General features: G+C 39.9%; 1 protein-coding gene across 4 annotated transcripts in view; it reads left to right on the top strand.

Moving 5' to 3' along the window:
• SPIDR (scaffold protein involved in DNA repair) overlaps positions 1-20,593 on the top strand; it is a 198,681-nt gene that overhangs the window by 12,156 nt on the left and 165,932 nt on the right. For all 4 annotated transcript variants that reach the window (XM_050312525.1, XM_050312514.1, XM_050312522.1 and 1 more), the window contains exon 5: positions 2,456-2,613. In XM_050312525.1, coding sequence (XP_050168482.1) covers positions 2,456-2,613 — 158 coding nt within the window. The remainder of the gene's footprint in view (positions 1-2,455; positions 2,614-20,593) is intronic.

The raw sequence follows: 20,593 nt of genomic DNA, 5'->3' as shown, positions 1-20,593 counted from the left end.
TAAATTTCATCTGGGTATAGAATAAGTTCTTGCTATAAATTATGTACAAAAACTTTAAACCTTGGAGTAAAGGAGCAAAGCTGGGGAGATTATACAACATTGAGTAAAGCACGTCAGTTCATTTCAATATACTGTAGTTTATTTGTACTATTTTCTTCTCTGTGCTGTGGTACAGATTCTGAGGTTGTGAACAGCCTTCTCTGCCTGCTTTGTTCTACAGGTGATATTGTTGTCTGCATCTACTGAGTAGATGTGGCAGACTTTGCAGCTGCAGATAGCATCGTGTTCTTTGGCATGCATTTTCATTTTGGTACACAGCATTCCTTGCTTTCCATGTTAGCTCTACTGTGAACTAGCCATGAGTTTGGTTCCTAGGGACTTCCTTTCTAATTCATGGAGCAGGAAATGGCAAAGGGGAGAAAAACTGATTAAAAAGTGTGTCTGAAGACAGAAAAATCTTGTGTGCTGTATTATTACAAGTGTTAATTAGGGTAATATGTAAGTTGCATTAGAACTTGTTGGGAAGTATTTTCAATGTGAAAAATAAATCACGTTAACTTTGTGTTACTTCAGCTAGATCTGAAGCATTACAGCCAGATTTCACGTTCTGGATGTCTGGCAAAGTGTTCAAAGACCATTTTGAGCTGAACAAATGCATTGACTGATTTACTTTTTGTCTGTGACTCTGGATAAACATGCTCCTTAGATTTAAAACAAAAATGCAAAATCTTCCTCTTTTCATCCATATTTTTGTCACCCTTTTAACTGTGTCATTGTTGTATCTGATAGTTGTCTTTTGTAATTCCTAGTAATTTTCTTCTTTTTGGAATGGGAGGGCTGTTCATTTTCTAAACTGTAACCTGTTGCTGACCAGGAATCTTTCTAACCTGCCATAATTTCATTCTGTCACACTTGTCCCATGAAAGTACAGGCTTTATTATTTCTCTTTTTTTTTTTTTTTTAAGAGACAATATACAGACGTATTTTTAATCTTCTAAGATAGCAAAATTTAGTTTCTCTGTGTAATTGAAGAAACTCTGATGAATTATATATGTTTGAGAAAATCCAGTAATTTCCTATTTTTCTTCTAAACCCGAAAGTATACCGAAAGCAGTGGGGAGTAAAAGAACTGTGATTTCTACACTTTTTGGAGTAACCATCATACAGTATGTACAATGCTGTAATTAGTGTATATCTGTGTGTGTGTGCATATATGGGTACAGTTGTAGAAATGGCTACAGTAGCTGAAAAGGTTATTTTTTAAAGTGATGTTCCCTTTTATGTGAAGTGTGACAAGATAAAATGTGTTGTCTTGTATTTTATTAAGGATTTATACTGCTGTCAAGTTGCACACAGCTTGTCACACAGCTTCAAGAGAAACCTCTTTGTGCTACCTGATCACCAGTGTCTGTGCTTAAAATTGCTGATGAAGCTTTCTCATAGTTAGAAACAGAAGTGCATTTGTGTGTGTAACAAAGCAAGGAACACCAGATCTGTGTGTTTATTTGTCTGGGTGACTTCAGGAAGTTCAATAAAGAAACTAGTGACTTAGACTATAGCACTGTAGCACTGCCAAGTCCAGAAGATACTACCACAGTTCCAGGGAGATGTATGTATGTCTGTCTGGAGTATTCTGCAGGTGCTGCATCTCCCCCATACATGACTATTCTGGTGTTAGAAGTATGACGTTTACAAAAGCAAAACCCAAAAAAGCGTTAATCCCTTCTTCTCTGAACATGCTCATTTATACAAAAGGCATTGAGATTATCCCTCTCAGTACCTTGTGGCACTTGGACCTGAAGAGCAGTGAGGCTACTGTTGCAGCTCAGGTTTCCATGAAACCTTCAGTAGATCCTAGGAGGTGTGAGTGTACTTTCGGAGTTGTATTAAATACCACCTGGTCACGAGGATGGTGGAAGAAAAGTTCTGCATTTGTATCTGCATCTCTTTGTTTATTGCCATTTTGTTGTGGGTTTGTTTGTTGTTTTGGTTTTTTAAACTCTGTCTTGTGCCTTTTCTATTCACTTATCCTAAGCAATCCTCTCTCTAGTATGCTTAGAGGTTTGAATTGCAGACCTGTATGTTTAGGTATGGTGTTCTAGGAGGTGACCATTTCAACTAGCTTTTCCATTCCTCTGTGAGGGTTACCAGTAACAGCAGATATTAACTAACTAAACTAAAAAAAAACACCCTATGTACCTGCGCAGCTAAAGGTGCTGCCACACAGTGCTTTGAAATAATTTTTGTGTGTATAATGTTTATCTTTCTTCACAGAAGATTTTCTTCTAGTAGGATTTTTTGAGAGACAAAGTAGTTAAAGATCAGTTGAACACAGGAAAAAAAAAACCTAGCATTTTTTGCTTCAAGTTCAGGATAACTGTATTATTACTTTGACTTCATGCTTATAATAGATGGTGATTAAGAAAAAACTCTTTTTACCAATATTCTATTTTAGATGAATTGGAGTTCATCGACTGGGAGAACGATAGTGATTCTACCAATAAGTGCGATGGATCAGAAAAAGATGACAGCTTACTAGAGATATCAGACTCGGACTCTTGCACAAATATTAATTCCCTGCCTGTTAGAGAAGAGAATGATGAGCTTTGTAAGGTGAGAGATGTTCAAGTTTGAGAAAAAAAGCTTTGCTATAATTATGAAAGGTATCCATATTTGATTGCATTTAATTTGGGGAAATGTGACAATTTTGCTTACCTTATCTCTCCAAAAGGAATTCTGTACACAAGAATTTCAAGGCATTTTCTCTGACTGCCAAACATCAAAACCAAGCCCCACACATAGAGTTTGGTAGTGTGGTCACAGGATGACCAAGGTGGGAAAGCGCCTCTGGAGATTGTCTACCCTCTGCTCATAGCAGGGTCATCTGAAGCTGTCTGTTCGAGGCTGTGTCTGGTTGGATTTTGGTTATCTTCAAGAGTGGAGACTCCACAACTTCTCTGGGCAAGAAGTGCCAGTGCTCGATCACCCTTTCTGTAAAGAAGCTTGTTCTTATCTTAAAATTTAATTTCTTGTAGTTTCAATGTGTGTTCAGAAAGTGGTCAGGTGGGTGGGTTCCTCAATGGAGATGTGATGATCTGGGTTCTCTACAGCCCCTGGCTGCCTGAATTTCCTATAGTGTGGTGGGTGAGACAGTTTCCTATTTCTCTTTAGTTCTTTGAGACCATGACTATCTAAAAATTCAGGTATTTGGAATGGAGCATGTTCTGAGATCAGTGATGAAGTATGAGACTAATTACAGGACTCTCTTTTTAGTCATGAGGATTGCAGACCTCGGAAAAGGGTCAGCAGTAAAAATTGAACCTTATCGACTAGGGTTTGGTACCATTTCCCCCTCTTCTGTAGAAAATATACATTTATTTATAATGAAGGCATTCTGCTGTATCAGCTCTAGATCTTTGTTTAGTATCTTACAATGGAAGGATTTGCATTAAAATACTCCAAACGTGTCAGCACCCTAGGCCAAGGTAACATTTGGAATGGACCGCAAGTCACTGTCCCTGGAGGTATTTAAGAAAGAGTGAACATCGCACTTAGTGCCGCGGTCTAGTTGACATCCTTTTGTTCATTTGTAGCTTGGACTCGATGATGTCAGAGGCCTTTTCCAGGCCAAGTGATTCTGTGATTTACCCTCAGGTGCTGGGGCTGGGGCTGGCGCTGCCCCGGGAACCCCCGCCCGGCAGCGCTCGCTGGGGTGTGATGGAGAGGCCACGGCCGGGGCTGCCCAGGGGCCGGGGCTGGCACGGGCGGACAGAGCCCTGGGGCTGGGCTGTGACCCCGCTCAGAGGAGCCCAACCAGGGGAAAGGGGCAGCCGGGGAAATGTCAGCAGGAGGGCGGGTGTCGGAGCGCCGGGAGGAGCCGGGGATCCCTACTGGAGCAGCCCGGCAGAGGGCACCGCAGGCCCGGGAACCTCGGCCGGCGGTGGGAAAGCGACGGGGAAGGCTGTCAGCGAAGTGGATTAAAGCCATACTGAAACCTGTTTAACTTTGTGTATCGACTCTTCTATTAGAACCCTCGTGAGTGAGTGCGGGTGGAGTGTGAGAGCCCGTTCTGCTTGCACAGGAGGGAGAGCAGCCTCCCTCCAGTTTCCCCACGAATCAGCCGCATCCCAGGGTCCTGCTGCCTTGCTGGGGCCGGAGGATGAAATAGCGAGTCTGGCTGTGGCCCCTCACTACAAGAAGGACATTGGGAGCGTGTCCAGAGAAGGGCAACCAAGCTGGTGAAGGGTCTGAAGCAAAAGTCGTATGAGGAGTGGCTTAGGAACTTGGGGTTCTTTAGTCTGGAGAAAAGGAGGCTCAGGGGTGACCTTATCACTCTACAACTACCTGAAAGGAGGTTGTGGCCAGGTGAGGGTCAGTCTCCTGGGCAGCTAGTGACAGGATGATAGGACATAGTCTTAAGCTGTGCCAGGAGTGGTTTAGGTTGGAAATCAGGAGGAATTTCTTCACAGAAGGGGTGATTAGACATTGGAATGTTCTGTCCGTGGAGGTGGTGGAGTCACTGTCTCTGGAGGTGTTTAAGGAAAGACTGGACATGGCACTTAGTGTCGTGGTCTAGCTGACATAGTGCTAGTGGGTCATAGGTTGACCTCGATGATCTCAGAGGTCGTTTCCAACCTAATTGATTCCATGATTCTGTGGACATGGAATGGCTCTCATTTGACTCCTGTGGGTGTCAGTCCCACTTTAGCATCTGTAGCTCAGAGTTCAGCAATGGTTAGCCAAGAGTTTTCAGGTTCATGAAGGACTGGTTTTATATAGCCCAAGTCCCAGGCTGCAGTGTCAGAAGAGACTCTGCCTAAAGCTGTGAAAACAGAACTAGGATTTATGGAAGTGGTTGTCCTGCTTTTATTATACCAGCATGACTTACCCCAGTGTATGTGGAAAGCTGGATACATGTTATGAGACACATGTTAGAAAATGGTGCTCATGAGAGGATTTTTTGGGATGCAACCATACTTAATAAAAGTTTTTTAACCCTAACCACAACAGTTATGCTAGTACAAAAGATATGGGTACATTAGGAATTTGTGGATGTCTCTACAGATTTCCCTTCCCAGTTGGAGTGCCACACTATGGGAATTTTCCTGGGTGGTCAGCCTCACCAGAAAACTTTGTTCTGGGAATTCAGTGTATGCAGGAGGGTAAATCCCCAGTGATAACTATGCCTGTTGCAGTCTTTGTTTTGTTTTACTTGGGATAGGCTGTTTTCCTAGGAAAAAAACCTACAGGCAAGCTGTTTGAGAGGTTTCCAACAGAGAATAGAAAAGTAATATTCACTATAGGAGGTCATTTACTGTTTGAATATTCTTTAAAAACGCCTGTTAATTTTGTGGCCTAGTTCATAGTGAGGGAAGGGGGGAAAAAAGCCAAATGTTGATATAGCATAATTTTTGTGGTATTTAGCAAATCTCTAGAATCTAATGGAGTGTGTGGATAATCAAAAGACCGTGAAATTTATTTTACCCCACTTCAAAATGTGCCAAATACCAAGAGGTTCTGGAGGTTTAAGATTACTGCCAAAATATCTTTATGGTAGTATTTACCCTTGGTAGGAGTGCACTAGGTTTCTACTGGGAAACCTCAGAAGATTAATAACTGTGGCTTCCCCCCCCCCTTATATATCAATATACCTAATTTTAAAATTACTTCTATTCGGTGATAATTAACGACATAGAAAAGCTTCATGTGTTGTTTTGGTTGGAAGATAAAACACTTACTTATCTCTAGGGTGTAAAGCTACAGTCACGATTCAGTTTATGTTCCAAGTCCCTGTCCTGCATCTTTCGTATCGACTATCCACTTCTGATGTGTAAAGCTTCTTGATAGAGGGTAATTGAGGAAGGCAAGTTGAAGCTGGTGTTGTGGTGAGAAGCTGTTACCTAATTTTTGGTTTCTGTTCAGTACAAAATTTTTGAAGAAAGCATGAGCAAGATGTGACAGGGCCATGCTTTACTTTCTTTTGGATATTTTCGGGTGATGGGAGAGTTATTTTATGTTAGCTTTCCTTGGACTTATATATGATTGAATTTTTGTTTTAAGATGTTATAGGACAAAGATCTGACAAGGCCTGATCTTAGAGTTCCTTGACTTTCAGTTGCCAGTGGTGGATGCCTAGGGGAACTTCTTTCTTGGGCACCATGCTACTAAAATAAAGATTAACCATTAATGTTATTTTTTTCAGCATGCATGTTTTCCAGGACAACATCATGTAATCACCTCAAAATTTTAAAAAAACATGTTTTTATGCATTGCTGGTGCATTCACTCTGACAGTGAGCAATCTGATGGGATGTTGATGAATATTGTGCAAAAATAATTTTAATGTTGTGCTAAAGATTTATTTTTATGTTTTCCCTGAGTGAAGAACAAATTATATGAGAAGTTCTTCCTGTGCATGGATGTGTATAGGTCTGTGTCTTTTACCTGAGGCCCTCTGATCTTTCAAATTAAGGTTCGTTCAGTTGCTTAGTTCATGGATTTATTGCTGTCCTAACTTTGTTCTTAAAAAAAAAACACACTCTGTCTTTCTGTGGCATTACGTTGAGGGGGATTCAACATGTTTAATGAAATTCTGAATAGGTCACTTAAATGATGAGTAGGCCAAGATTTTGCTTTTATTTTTGGACCTGCTTTTGTGTCCTTGCTTTCTTGATCCATTATGGTGGTAATTATAACTATCATTGGCTTGGTAATTAGAATTGAGTCTAGGACTCTTGTTGTGTAACACAATTTAAAAGAGGTTATCTCAAGGCAGGGAATCATTATTATGGCAAATGGAATTTGTGTCATCCTGTCAGACTGATGACTTAACACTGATAAAGGATGATGATATGACCATGTTATTGCAAGCACTTTTGTCAGTCCATTACCAAAGGAAGTGTATTAGAATATATACAGAATACCCACAAGCTTACAATTATTTCTAAGTGTGCACTTCATGGAATAATTCAGGTTGGAAGGAACTTCAAAATGTCTCTAGTTCAACCTGGGCAAAACAGGCTCAGGTGCAAGGTCAGACAAGGTTGCTTAGGACTTTTTCTGGTTGGATCCTGGAAAACTCTAGGGATGGAGACAGCATAAGTGGTCTGGGCAGCATCCCTTCTCCCTCCCCCGCCTCTCTTCTCCCTGTCTTTCCAAAAGCAGGAACCTTACTTTTCTGAGTAGAACTGGTCTCTTCTAACAGATCTCTTCAGGTGTGCTTTTTAGGCAAGACCTGTAAATCAGGAGGTGGCAAGCCAGTAGTGGTGCAGAAACAGATACTTTTTTTATTCATGTCGGCACGGTGGAAGGATTTATACCTGAATGATGAGACAAAGCTAAATTTGGGCACCAGCTACTTTCTGCTGCATCCCATCTAGAGGGATGTCTCTGTATGTTCTGATGGAGAAATGAAGTGTCAAAGCCTTTTTCCTCAGTCACAGAAGACAGTATTTCCCCTCTCAACTTGCTGTTTCCAGGATTTGCTCAGATTATCAGAATAGGAAACAGGATGTTTCCGGGTGCTATCTGAATGATAACTTTTTTCCCCATAAGTTAAGAAAACAATAGTTAAACAATAATAATTAAACAATGACCCATTAATTTTAAAACTGGATTGAAGACACTAGTTCAACTAATAGCTAAATGGCTCAGATGTTCCTTGCTTTGATGCTTTAAATTATCTTGGGAATATTTTTCTTTATAATTCCAAGACACAGGAGTTCAAATTTCAGTGTAGCTGAATTGGCTCATTATGTTCCTCAAGAATGACAGAGTCAGTCATATGAGTGTCTTGATACACATTAAGTGTCTTTTTGGTGGTGTAAAATTTCAGATGTCCATAATACCCATTTTGAAGGAAGTGTCTTTGATCACAGTTCTCACAGTGTGTGTGCTCCTGTAGGGGACCCAGAGTATCACTGAGATAGCTGTACTTCTTTGTGCCAAGTTTGTGAAATTCCTGGATAACTTATTAAATATAAGTTTTACAGAGACTTCTGCGTACCACATTCTGAGTGTACGAAGTCTGATGGATCACAACAGCTATCACAGTGACATAAACAGACTTTAGACCTTCCTGCCTTGAGCTGCCATTCCCAGACCATATTTTTGTGTTGTTTGAAGCGCCAGGCTGTTTGTATGTGCTTAATCCAGCCCCTCTGTTTTGTTTAAATTAAGGCTTCAACTGAGCCCCATATTCTTTCTTACACAGCTCTGGAGAGCAACAACTTTAAGCCCAGCTGACAGCGTTGCTATCTTGGCATCCATCTGTTGAATGCCCCTCTCTTTGTGGTCTTCCCCACTTCCTCCCCATGTTTGCCTGGTGTTTTAAACAAGATTCAAAGGGCCTGTGTTAGTTTTCCTGTAGCTGCATGCCACGGGAGGCATCTGTGTTTCCTCAGGCCTGGCACCTCTCAACACAGTGGCTCTTCACAGCATCACAGTGGATCTTCAGGAGTACCAGGTAGAAGCAAAGCGGAATATGTTGGCCCTGTCAGGGCCCTGACCTCCACCTAAAGAGGTGGAGCAAAGAAAGAGGGGCTCATTGATCTTCTGTTGATATTTTGCCTAGTGCTACAGCAGAGGAGGGTACAGGAAAGAGGGGAGTGTGCACTGCTGGGAGTGCAGTCTGTAAGGAAAGAAAGGATAAAGCCAGGGGAGTTAACAACATTAATAGGAAGTTAAAGGCTTTTGTCTTCCTGGTTTCCTTACCTCTGCTGAGGCTTTCCTTTGTTTGGCATTATGGATAATTTGCTAATAGTGTTGTGCTCTGCACAGAGCTGGGAGCACAGTGAGAAAGCTGATGGGTTTTGATTTGTCTGACTTTGTCTTCCAAACTGGCTCAGGAACCTTCAGACTAAATGGGAGGAGAGGTTAGTTTGAATTTGTTGGAAATCCTGTTTTGAAGGACATTGTGGAAGAGAAGTTTTAATGAAATGCCAATCTTAATAATTTCTTTTTCTTATCAATGTGCTTTCCAAGTACTGTGGTTCTAGAAGGAGACCTGAACCGACTAGATTGGCTAATGGCTTGAATTCTCTAAAAGCCTTTGGTTCAGTCTTTCTTGTGTGTTGTCACTTCTTTTTAAAAATAAATTTATGACCTTTTAATGGCTGGTTCTGTCACCCATCATGTCAATTCATTGTGTCAGGCGAAGAACCTAATGTATCAGGGAAAGTAAAATTCTTTTTTTAGTAGCACTCATGTTTGTTGCATCAGTTGCAAAGAAAACATTTCATGTCCTTTTAAGGTTCCTAGTGCAGTTGTGGCTTCCATCTTTTCACAACTGGTGTTGGGGTTTGTGGCAGCAGTATAAGAAAGACACATTATGCATGACTATCTCAAAAAAAGTGCCTGTGTAATACTGCCTATAAAATGGCTATTAAATGAAAATAAGACACTTGAATGTCCAAGGTCCTAATAGTAGAACAAATAAAATATTAGGTGTACCAAAATTATCCAACTATCCCTATATTTAGGCTTCATCTTCTTATGAATTTCTTGTCACTTTTCACCAAAACAGAACTGTTCCTTCTTTAATAAGGGTTAGTGTATACTGGCTCTTTGTAGAATCTACTAAATTGTGAAAATCTGGAAATAAATTTAAAATACCTTCAGAAACAGAGGAAAATCAAAGTTTAGAAACTATTCTGTACTAACCTCAGGGTTATTAAAAACCCCTGAGGTTTTCTGAGTGTGTTTCTCTCTCTTTAATGGGTGAAGCCCTTATATATCTCTGCTTGTTTTTATCTCTCATGGAAGAAGGCAGTTGTGTGGGGAGTTCAGTTTGTTTTGTAGGGTTTTTTTAAGTCATGGCACCGTATTTTTATCTTGGAAAGAATGCAATTTGGTGATATGGTATGGGAAACATGACTTTTGTTCCTTCCTCCCATTGCAGTGTGTGGATAGACAAGGGGGGCTATAAATGGGGGCAGAACAAATGGAAAGAAACTGAGAATGTTTATAATAAAACTTAAGAAATTTGCAGGTATGCAATGTTGTGGGAGAGATTGACTTTCTTGAGAACAATAAGAAGGGACTGGGGTGGGGTGAAATCCTAATACCTCTCATATCCAGTTTGGCAGGGTCTGTGTCATGTTCTGTGATAAACAGTTTCTGTACAAATGTCTGAATCATCTGTAGATGGCAATTCAGATTTGCAGTTCTTTTGTTATCAGGACACTCATGTTCCAGACTAATAACCCTGGTGGCTGATTAACCCTTTCTGTGGAGATGGTCTATAGTGATGTGCTCTAACTCCATGACTGTAATATGTTAAAGAGAATTTTACCTACTCTCCAGGAATATGTTAACACACTCTCATGTATAGACCAGCTGCAGACAACCAGCCTTGACAACTTGATGGTTTTATCTTTGTCCTCAATCTCTGGAAGTATGCTATGAAATTGTTACTTCATATATCTTTCCCACTACTCACAACTTCAGCCCAACTTTATTATTCCTGCTTCCTGGGCGCATGAAGAAGCTGTTGCACGTGGCTGTTGATTCACTGCTCAGTCCCAGCACAGTGGCATTCTTTTTGACTCTGTCCCAGTCATTCTCCTCCCACTCTGTCTCCTCTTCCCAGCACAGTCACTATTTCACTCACTTGTCCCCATTCACCTTCACCTGGTCTTGCTTGGTCTCAGTTCACTGGTTCTCTCTTGCCTAATACAAGATTTTAATCCTGTGCCACCAAATACTCTCATCTGGTTGCAACTCTTCAGAAACAGTGACTGTAGCAAACTTGTTGGTATTTTGCAGACACATTCACACCTTCCTGTAGGTGGGAAAGGGAACATTGAAGCTAAGTGAGAAAACCAGTCTTGAACAGGAAGGCAAATGCAACGGGCAGAGCACCTTCACCCTGACATAAGTAGTTATGTACGAGAAAACTTGAGGTTTTTGTTGGGTTTTAAATACTGTGAAAACACTGGAAACACTGCAACTTTAAAAATCCATTAAGTTTGCAAATAAGCTCTACTTATGGATAGTAGTTTTGGTCTTCCCATTCACAAAAAGGTGCAGTGGAAGTAGAAGAGCTTCAGAGCAGGTTGGTATGAGTGAAAAATTCCACAGAATAGGAACTGTCAGCTTTGAAAAGAGATTGCTGTGGGGAGGACATGGAAGAAACCCATACCTCATAAACAGACAAGTAAATGAAAAGTACTGTATAGGAAACGTCAAGTGAAACTAGAAGGTTGATTCAACTTTAAAAAGGAGTTGATTCATACCCCCATATGAGCTGTAGAGCTCCCTTGCCACAGGATGATATGAATGCTGAAATATTACATGGGTTCAAGACTAACTGGACAAACTCATGGAAGACAAATATGTTAAAAGTTAAATACAAAGACCTTGCCTCTGGTTGTAGCCATGAACTGGAATCGGGAAGACTGTTCTGTGGCAACATTTCTGCATGTTTTTCCTGTTTTAAACTCTTCCCTAAACATCTGACATTAATAATTGTTGGAGACAAAAGTAAGGGGCTAGAATGATCCTTGGTAGATCCCTGTTCTCATGTTTCTGTGCTGTGGGCTTTTCAACATGTGTGAATTTTGTCCTTTTTACTATCGCCACCCTCTGTGCTTTCTCAGCAAAGTGATTGAGAAGTCACATAGCAAAAGATGATGTTGCAAAGGGGTCTCCAGTGGATACCTGTGGTAGCTGTAGTTCTCTACCACCTGCTGCTCTGTGTCGCTTTTTGCAGAGTATTTTTCACGCAGTCTAGTTTTATGACTTACCTCATGTTTTTAATAAAACTTTCTGTACAGACAAAGGGAAGGAGATTTTGAGACAACATAGATTTTGTAGAGGGTGATGGCCGTAGCCATTTAGCTTCCCTGGAGTGAGCTGGTGGCAGGCTTCACAGACTTAAGTTTCTTTAATTTGCTTGGTTGGGTGAGGGAGAAGTGCAAAGCTAAGTCCTGGCTTTCTTGTTTGTTTTCCTTTTTAATTGAAATCTTTAATTTTTATGACTAATTGAAAAAGCACTATGGTCTTCTTTTTATTAAACCTAAGTATTTGTTGACGGACATTGAAGCATCATGAAATTTAAAAAAAAAAATTGATGTTGCCAGTTGTGAATCTGGTATGTTCTAGTCATAAAGCAATTTGTCTAGGATATGAAGCACTTAGGATCTTCTGGGATGGGGCAACAGTATAACTAGTAGTACAGAAAAAATAAAAAGTAATATATACCCACAATACTGAACTTTCTTTCTGCGGTAAGCATGGTAACTGCAGCTCCCTTGGTGAGCATGTATATGAATTCATCAGTGTATAATGGTGTGGGCTGAAGCTGGAAATAGGTGTATAGTGCAAAAGTAATAAATAATATGTTCTTCATAAGCTGATGACACAGAATTATTATACGGAAGCTCATCGAGCTCAGGTCCTAATTATAATAGTATTTTCTCCCAGTACTTTGTTAAATATTGTGCTGTGGAAGAAGGAAGATCTCTGTTGCAGTTCAAGTGCTCTCTGAGCCAGAAGTTGCATTGAAGTTAGGTGACTCAGTCCTTTCTGAACCAATTTAAGTTCATGGGCTCCAGACAATTGCTGGGGGTGGATACCCCAATCTAATATCTAATAATGCATTATCTGTTTAAAGGCAGAATTAGAAAAAAGACTTTTTAGCTGTGGCAATTGCAGATAAAGCATCATATTGCCTTTTTGCCCTGTTCTTTGCAGACATGTACAGAGAAAAGAATTAACAATATTATGGACAGTAATGTAACAGTTTTACAGAGCTGCTTGTAAAACCAGACTGTATAGCTGTATACCAGGAAACTTTACAGATGGTGTGCTTTGACTAATTTATTCCTCCTTTACGGGACTCAACAGCATCATCCTTATAAGATACTTGTGGTGTGTTGGGAGGATATAAGAGTTTTTGTCTGGTGTTTAGTTACTAGTTTAGAAAGGAAGGGCCAAAGCAGCAGTTTGGAATAAGAAACTATCGGCCTCAGCCTGTAGTAACTGGAGGAGGAGGTAAGAAGAGAAAGAGATATACTTTCTCTTAAGTTGTTTATGGTGGAATGTTGGATTAAAAGATACCAGGTTACGTAGAGTTTTTGAAGGGTACGTATTCAGGACTTGGAAATAAAACAGGACATAATTGCCACTCTCATGGCTAAAAAGCAATGAGACAGACAATAGATAAGATTGTCAGTTTAAACAACAGCAAAAGCAATGTTTGTTCATGTAACAAGTCTGAAAAAAAGTGCAGGAGAGTGATTATTTTCCTCTACTTTGTTACCTTTATATGCACTTGAGTCTAGTTTTCCTATGCAAACAGTAGAACTAGATTTGTTTCTTATATTATTTTTGACTTGTGGTTTATATTACTTATGTAATGATTCTGTGATGCTTCTCTTATCTGCAAAAACATTTTGTTGTTAAAAACTTAGTACAACCTACAGCAGTTGTGGAAGAAAGAAATAGTTCAGTGGGCATCAGAATAGGGCAGAGAATTGGTTTTGGGGTGGGTTTTTTTTTGCATGGCTTTACAGTTTTAGATAAATGGTTCCCATACATATTGATGGCTTCTCAAATCTAATGAACTCAGAGGAGAAAGTAGGTGTGGCAAAATACCTGGTTTTGTTTCTTCACTGTAAAAAAAAAAATAAAGGAAAACCTGAACCTATCACTTTTGTTGATTAGGGAGATGTTGATTCATCACTTTAATAGATGAGTCTAAGTGAAAAATATTGCACTTATCTCCTCCTTGGGGATGTAGAGTATAAATATTTAAGTTATCATAGTTTTTAGTGCTGGAGGTAAGTGAAAGAAATCATAATTGGGGAAACAATGGAAAGGAAATAATGAAAATATAATGGAAAGGAAAACTAGAACATAATTTTATATAGGATTGGAAGGCATTGTAGCTTCTATGCCACACTTCTGCAAAACAACTCACTTTTTGAAGGCAAGAATGACAGTAAGATTTAAGGGGGAGGAGTTGTATTACATTATTATAAAATACTCCACATAATTTTTTATTGAGTGTATAACTTTGCCACTACTTTGAGCATCCTTATGTTAGCATTTCTACACATTTACTGCAGGAGTTGCTTGTAGATCATAACTTCAAATATTTGATTGTGAAGAAGCAAAACTTTTTACATCCTCTGCATATGAATTGCAGGGTTTTCAGATATTACTCAGCTGTTACTTACTTGCCACCAATGAATTTGTAAGCATTTTGTAAAGCAGTGGTGATAGTTTTCTCTCTGCCTTGCATGCTCCAGAAGCTCTGAAAAGAAAGAAGTAATAATGTAGACAATAATCATTTGCCTTTGACACAATCATGATCCTTGTTGTTATCCTCGAGCCAAAAAAGTAAGCCTGCTGGTAATATAATGTGTGGCAGTTTATTTTCACATTTTGAGGAGGGAGGGGTGATTTAAGAGACCACTGAATGCTATTTTCTGTTGCTTTGTTACCATACATTTTAAATGCAAGAACAGCAAATGGATTTAATTTTTGAGACTTGCAGCCAGTGATCATAAAATTTCTCTTGTTAGCAGCACTAGGCTCTGCTTTTAAAAAGAGGAAAGAAGATGATAATGTAGCTTATATGTTTTCCTAATCTGGAACAAACTGGAATGAATGAATGAATGAATGAAATGTTCTTGAGGAGATCTCCCAAGTGTTGGTAGTATTGTAGGATTTAACTGCAAGAAAAGTGTCTTTCCATGTATTTTTTTCCATCAGCACTGTGACTTTTTTAAAATGCACTTCATCGCTTAGGCTCATTAACTGCCACTAAGTCATTGAACAGAGGTCTCCACTTCTTTTTGTATTTTTGGGTACAGTCAGCATGACACTTACTAACTTTTCTGAGACTTCTCTGGATGTTGCAGCAGTAATAAACCACAATGACTGAATCAGAGACCCACGGCTAGTGACCCACCTGTGGTCCCTTCCAGTTACTTTCTTTGCCGACATTAAAAATATTAAGATGTTCTACAATATTACCAGAATTCTTGTTTTAAAAGAGATTGGACTTTTTTTTCTGGAGAAAAATCTATTAACTTAGAAAGTCAAATGATGCTCCCTTAGGAAGTTCTGGAGTTGCAAGTCACTTCACTCTGGAGGAGTATCAGCGAAGAAGTACTCACTTGCTTTGTGCTTCTTTGCTATGCATCTCACGTGGGCCACTGTCCCACATAGGATGCTGAGTTCAACAAGTCTCTGGCCTGACTTGTTCTTACTGTTCTTACTTTGTTTCCTTGATCTCCACAATTTTTTAATTGCTGCTTTATTTTGCGTTTAAGTTGTCAGCTTCCAGAGTCTGGTTAGCGTGTTATCTTATGTGGCATTATGCCAGTGTTGATGGGATTAAAGCAAAAGGAAGCTCTGGTTTGCTGTTTACATCTAAAATGTGGAGTGAATTTGATTGGTTACTTCTGTTCAGTGACACTGAAACTTCATACCTGGTGCCTCAATCTCTCTGGCAGGCAATAGTTCCAGTATCTGCAGTTTCTAATAAGAATAATGTTTTAATTTTTGCTAGCTGAAACTAGGTTAATTGTATGCCTAGAAATCTAAACAAACAATGTTGGAAAAAGTTAGAAAGGAATTCTTTTGTTTGGTTTTATGACCTTAACTGTGTACTGTTGAAAAGAGAGGAAACTGTGCTGTGGAAAATCAATACTTGCTAAAACTCTGAAAAAAACACAGAGGACAAACTAAGGCAAACTAGTCTGTAATGAAGCAGAAGCGTAAAATTAAAGTGAAGAAGGTGATAATGACAGCTATAAAGGAATTAACAAAAAGGATGAAATTAAGAGTGAAGAAACCAATTTGACATTTTATTTAAGTAAGATGCAAGTACAAATCTGTTTCAACATTGTGAAACTGTAGAATCCAGAAGCCTTTGTTACAGAAGACATTGTTACTGTGGTTAAAATGTGGTCAGTACTACAGGTGTGTATGTTTGTTTTTAGAAAAATACCTCAGCTTGTTCTAGGTTTTGAAAAAGAAAACATGCACACACATTATCAACCCTAAGCTGTAATGGGTAAAAATAAAAACAAGCATTTAGAAGTACGTTTCCATACATAGCTGGCAATGAACATCACCTCCTTTGCTGTAAACAGTAATAATTTATATGTGATAAATTGAAACATCTTGTATCTTGTATGCATAGTCAGGTAGGCACAGTCTGTCTGTCTCTGTCTGCATTTATTGTAACCACAGATCACGGAAATCCTGTTATGTTGCCCTGTAGGTAGCTTGAGAGTTTTTTCCTTTCACCTATTTTCTGTGCATTTCATCTGGTAATAGGTCATTTCCAGACCAAAGTGTTGTGAGGACTGACAGATCAGGTGTTACAAAACAGCAATAGAATTAAAATGCTTCAACGTTGTATATTTCAGAAGCTCAAATGCAACACTAACCTAATTGTGGCATTATCCTGGGGTTACTCACCTATGGATGTGATTGTATCTCTCATGTGCTGTTCCACTTCCGGCTGCTCTGAAGTCATGTTTTTGTGTTGCTTCTGCACTTAACGACTCACTCCTGTCAGGGATCTGTCCTAGATTCTTTTCTCTGACCCTCTAAACGGATATTTTAACTATGTTTAAAATTGGGGGAAGAGAAAGTAGGTAAACATGTTACATTGTCAGGTTCTGCAACATTACTGACAGTAAGTGCTCTTCATTCATTAGTAAATGACCCAACTCTCAAATTAGTAAATTGACGTGTTAACGGAACTACAAGTTATTTTTGTGCTTTTTCAGTATCTGAGTCTTTCTTACACTTGTTCTGAAGGAGGGTGACCCATCTGATACAGTCTTCCTTCATTTAAAATGACAGTGTTGTATTTAAGAAAATAAAAGTATTCCTTTCACCTACATTTTTTTTTTTCCTTCCTGGTGGGTATGTAACTAGCTGCAGTTGGGTGCTGTTGTGGTTGCTTTCATATGGATATAACTGAGCGTGGTTAGAGATGGCTCAGGATTCAACCGTGCTCTGAAAATGGGATTTTACCCTTAAAATTACTTGTGGATAGGTGGACATTTCTTTTGTATATTAAATAAAAACATACTTCAGTTGGAAGTTTTAATTCCAGTTTTAATTCCGACAGTGCATACTAAAGTCAGAGAATGTGTTACTCTGGTTGTGGTCCTGGTGCAACTAATTGCATCCAGTCACTTGAGATTCCCTAAACTGGAAGTGAAAATACTCCAGGACTTAAATATTTCATGCTCCAGAGAGATGAGGTGGTTAGGACAGAGAGGGGCAATGGAGCACAGACCTTGCTGGCTTTTGTGGTCAGCTACAAAAGATGAGGACTTGTTGCTTATTATATGTTAACTGTAAGAGTTCCCATATTTTTTTTTCCACATCCCATTTGCAGTCTTGAAGGGTGTAAGAACAAACGATCTTATTGAATACATACTTTAATAATACAGTAAAAAATTAATCTCTCCCTGTTTGAGCTAACAGTCCTGTGCACTTGCTTAGGGGCTGTAAACCACGCTGGGTGTTAGGAAGACAAGTAGCCTGCATGATTGTGGTAAGTGTGTCACATCCTGCCCTCAACTTTGCCCTCCTTGGAGGCTCTGGCAGTCTCCCTGTGGTTTGCCCACTAGCCAGGTGGGAGTGGCTCGAGAGAACTTCTCTAACCTGTGGATCTGGTTCTCGAGCAAACTTTCAGACTTAACAGTATCTCGGTGCTCTTTGCCAAGCCCAATTAGGAGAGGTGAGGGTACTGGGCCAGGCTTTCAAAGTTTCACGGAAGACTCATCTGTAATTTTGTGACAAATTTAATTGTGTGTATTCAAAGCATGTAGTATGAGGATTGCTGCGGGGCTTTTTCCTCCTTGACAACCCAGTAAACTCCTTTGTAAACATGAGACTACTGAAGAGCTTCCCTTTTCTGTGAAAATCTTCCCCCCATCTCCACTGCAGCAGTAGTGTTTCTGGCTCTGCTTGGAGGGCAATGGGCAGGTAACTGCTTTGACATTAGAAAAATATGGTGTGAATGCCAGCACATCTTTGTTAAATAAATATGAACTGTTCCTTCCATAGGGATTCTTAAAGATAACCTGTCAAGTCAAGGCATGTCACTGGAAATTTGCATGCCTTCTTATGAATTCCCTGTCATCTCTGTCGTCAGCAATCTTTGTATTTCTTACTTCATTGCTTTTTCTTCTGTAACTTACCAGACTCTGAATTCACTTTCTCTGCTACTTGTTTAGGTCCCTTCTTGGATCTGGAGCCTGACCATAGAAAGATGAGATTAGAAATTACTGCCTCTGCTGTTTTTTCTCTTGTTCTATGAAAGTTTTCACTTGCACATGGTTGTGCCAGAAGATCATAGATTGTTCATAGAGAGCTTTTAAGTTCAAGCAGTCCCATTCTCTACTTTATCCTGATCTGCAATTGTGGGTGTTTTCACATGTAAATGTGCTCTTGGTGTACATCCCACAGAGAGGCAAAAGAAAACAGTATAAGAATTGTATTTTTTTCCATATCCCTATATTTTTTTCACTTTAGGATGCAGTTACTCAGAAAATGGCATTTAGAGCATCAAGAAATTAAATGTACAAAAAATAAACACATTATTTCTTTCTCGTTCTTTTTCATCCTTGGGGAATTAAAGCAGAATTATTTTCTGCTTTAATACTGTTGTGGTATTGAAGCTAATACTGTTTTAACATGAAAGGCATAAGCACAGTTCTGGTTGGAAGAAAAGGAGTTTTGAAAGAATTTTCTGTAATACTAAACAGGGACTCCTGAACGTGCCTAATAGCTTCCTATGGAAGTTTCAGTGTCTCTTTGGTTAGCAGATAGTTTATTTCTATAGTTGTAATAGTAGCTTGCAGTGTGTAATAGTCAAGGTGAAAAATAATCAGTGCAACTTTCACATTTAACACAGGCTCATGATGTTGGAAGGCCTGACCAGAGATGTGGATCATCTCTTAGATGCGTGTGTTGTGTGTCTCATTAGAGAATCTGTAACTAGACAAAAATGTTGTCATCTTTCAGCTGATGGATGAAGGGTGGTAGAACACCGGATCAGATATTAACTGATGCAGCTTTTCAGGTTTGCATGAAATGGTGGAAGCAGCAGTGGTTTGTCCAAATCTTACTGTCTCCCGTATATTCCTCTAACAGCACAGACTGGGTGCTAGGCTGAGTATGTGTATGCAGAAGGTAATGAGGATGAAAGTGTATCCATATTCCTGTTGTTGTGGCTGATGGCCTGGCTGGAAAGCATTAGTGCAGGCTTGTGCCACTGGGATGCTGGTGGGTTTGCTGGTGGCAAGTATGGGCTCTGAATAGGTGACTGGGGAGAGTCCCTGCTGCAGGTGTGTGTGAGCCAGTTTTAATCCTGCTCTTACAGGCGTCAAATGTCTTGATCAGGCACGGAAGAAGGGAATAGAGCATCAGTGAGATTAGAGGTGACAGACGAGAAGAAGGAAAAGGATTTGAGGCTCGGCTTTGAAGAGAAAGAGGGGTAGTCAGTAGTCTGGGAGGGAGGAAAGGTGGAAAAAGGAAATAATAGTGATATGGTATATGGAGGAAGCACGTTGAGTTCATGGTTCATTATGTTTATTTTGCCTGTCCTCCTTCTACTTGTGTGAGTGTCATCTCGTGACAAGGTGTTAGCATAATCCCTTTGTCAGTGACATAAGTGTATCGCGATCATCCCCTATAAGCATGAGGTGCCTCCGTGTTGCCTCTTTGTGAGGGCTGGGCGAGGGGGTGAGTCAGGGGCAGCCCTGGCACCACGGTCAGTGTCTGCCCTTACCGCCTGGCTGAGCATTGCGCTGGAATTTTCCAGGTAGGGCACAGATAAAGGTGAGAGGGAGAGCGCGTGGGACGGGATTTGGACAGGGAAGGGCTCGTCCTGGGGAGAACTACCTGAACACTGAGCCTTTGGTACATGAGGGAACACCAGTAATAAAGAAACTAATAAAGCAGGGGGAAAATGCAGCAGATACATTTAAAAACATCTAATGCTGCCTTTGTGTTTTATTACCTTTTCATTACCATTTTCCTTTATTAATTTGAAACATGCACTGACTTTTTTTTTTTCCTCTCTCTCTCTCCAGCATGGATTTCAACACATACTTGTGCGGGTGCCAAGAACACTGTGTTCTGTTAAGTCACGGGGTGACGTAGGGTGCTGGCTGGCCGCCAACCTGGGTCAAGTTCATTCAAATAAGTTTCAGTGGCGGCCCTTGCTGCCCAAGCCCCATCAGTCCTGCCTTTGCTTGGTAGGTGGCTCTCTTGCATTAGTTTTCTGGAGAGCTTGAGATTTCAGGGCTTTAAATTTTACAGGCTTTTAGATTTTCTTCAATGTTTGCAGAAGGATTAAAAAAAAAAAAAAGTAGCTCCACCTTGCATGAAACAGTGAGGAGAGAAAAGGAGATAGCCATGGGTTTTCTGAACAGAAAAACTCTGCAAGTTGTAGCATGTGTTTAAGTGTTTTTCTTCTCTGCCCACTGATTTTTTTTTTTTTTTTACTCCTGTCCTTGAATGGCTTTTAGTCATGATGTAAAGACTTTGTGTCTTTGAAGCAGGAGCTAATCCTGAGTTTCCAGTGACAATCCTGCTCATGACAAAAATAA

Source organism: Myiozetetes cayanensis, unplaced genomic scaffold, assembly GCF_022539395.1.
Source record: "Myiozetetes cayanensis isolate MyiCay16 unplaced genomic scaffold, myiCay2020 scf1, whole genome shotgun sequence".
Classification (NCBI taxonomy): domain Eukaryota; kingdom Metazoa; phylum Chordata; class Aves; order Passeriformes; family Tyrannidae; genus Myiozetetes; species Myiozetetes cayanensis.
The sequence above is the reverse complement of the archived record's forward strand: the minus strand, read 5'-3'. Positions and strand labels throughout refer to the sequence as shown.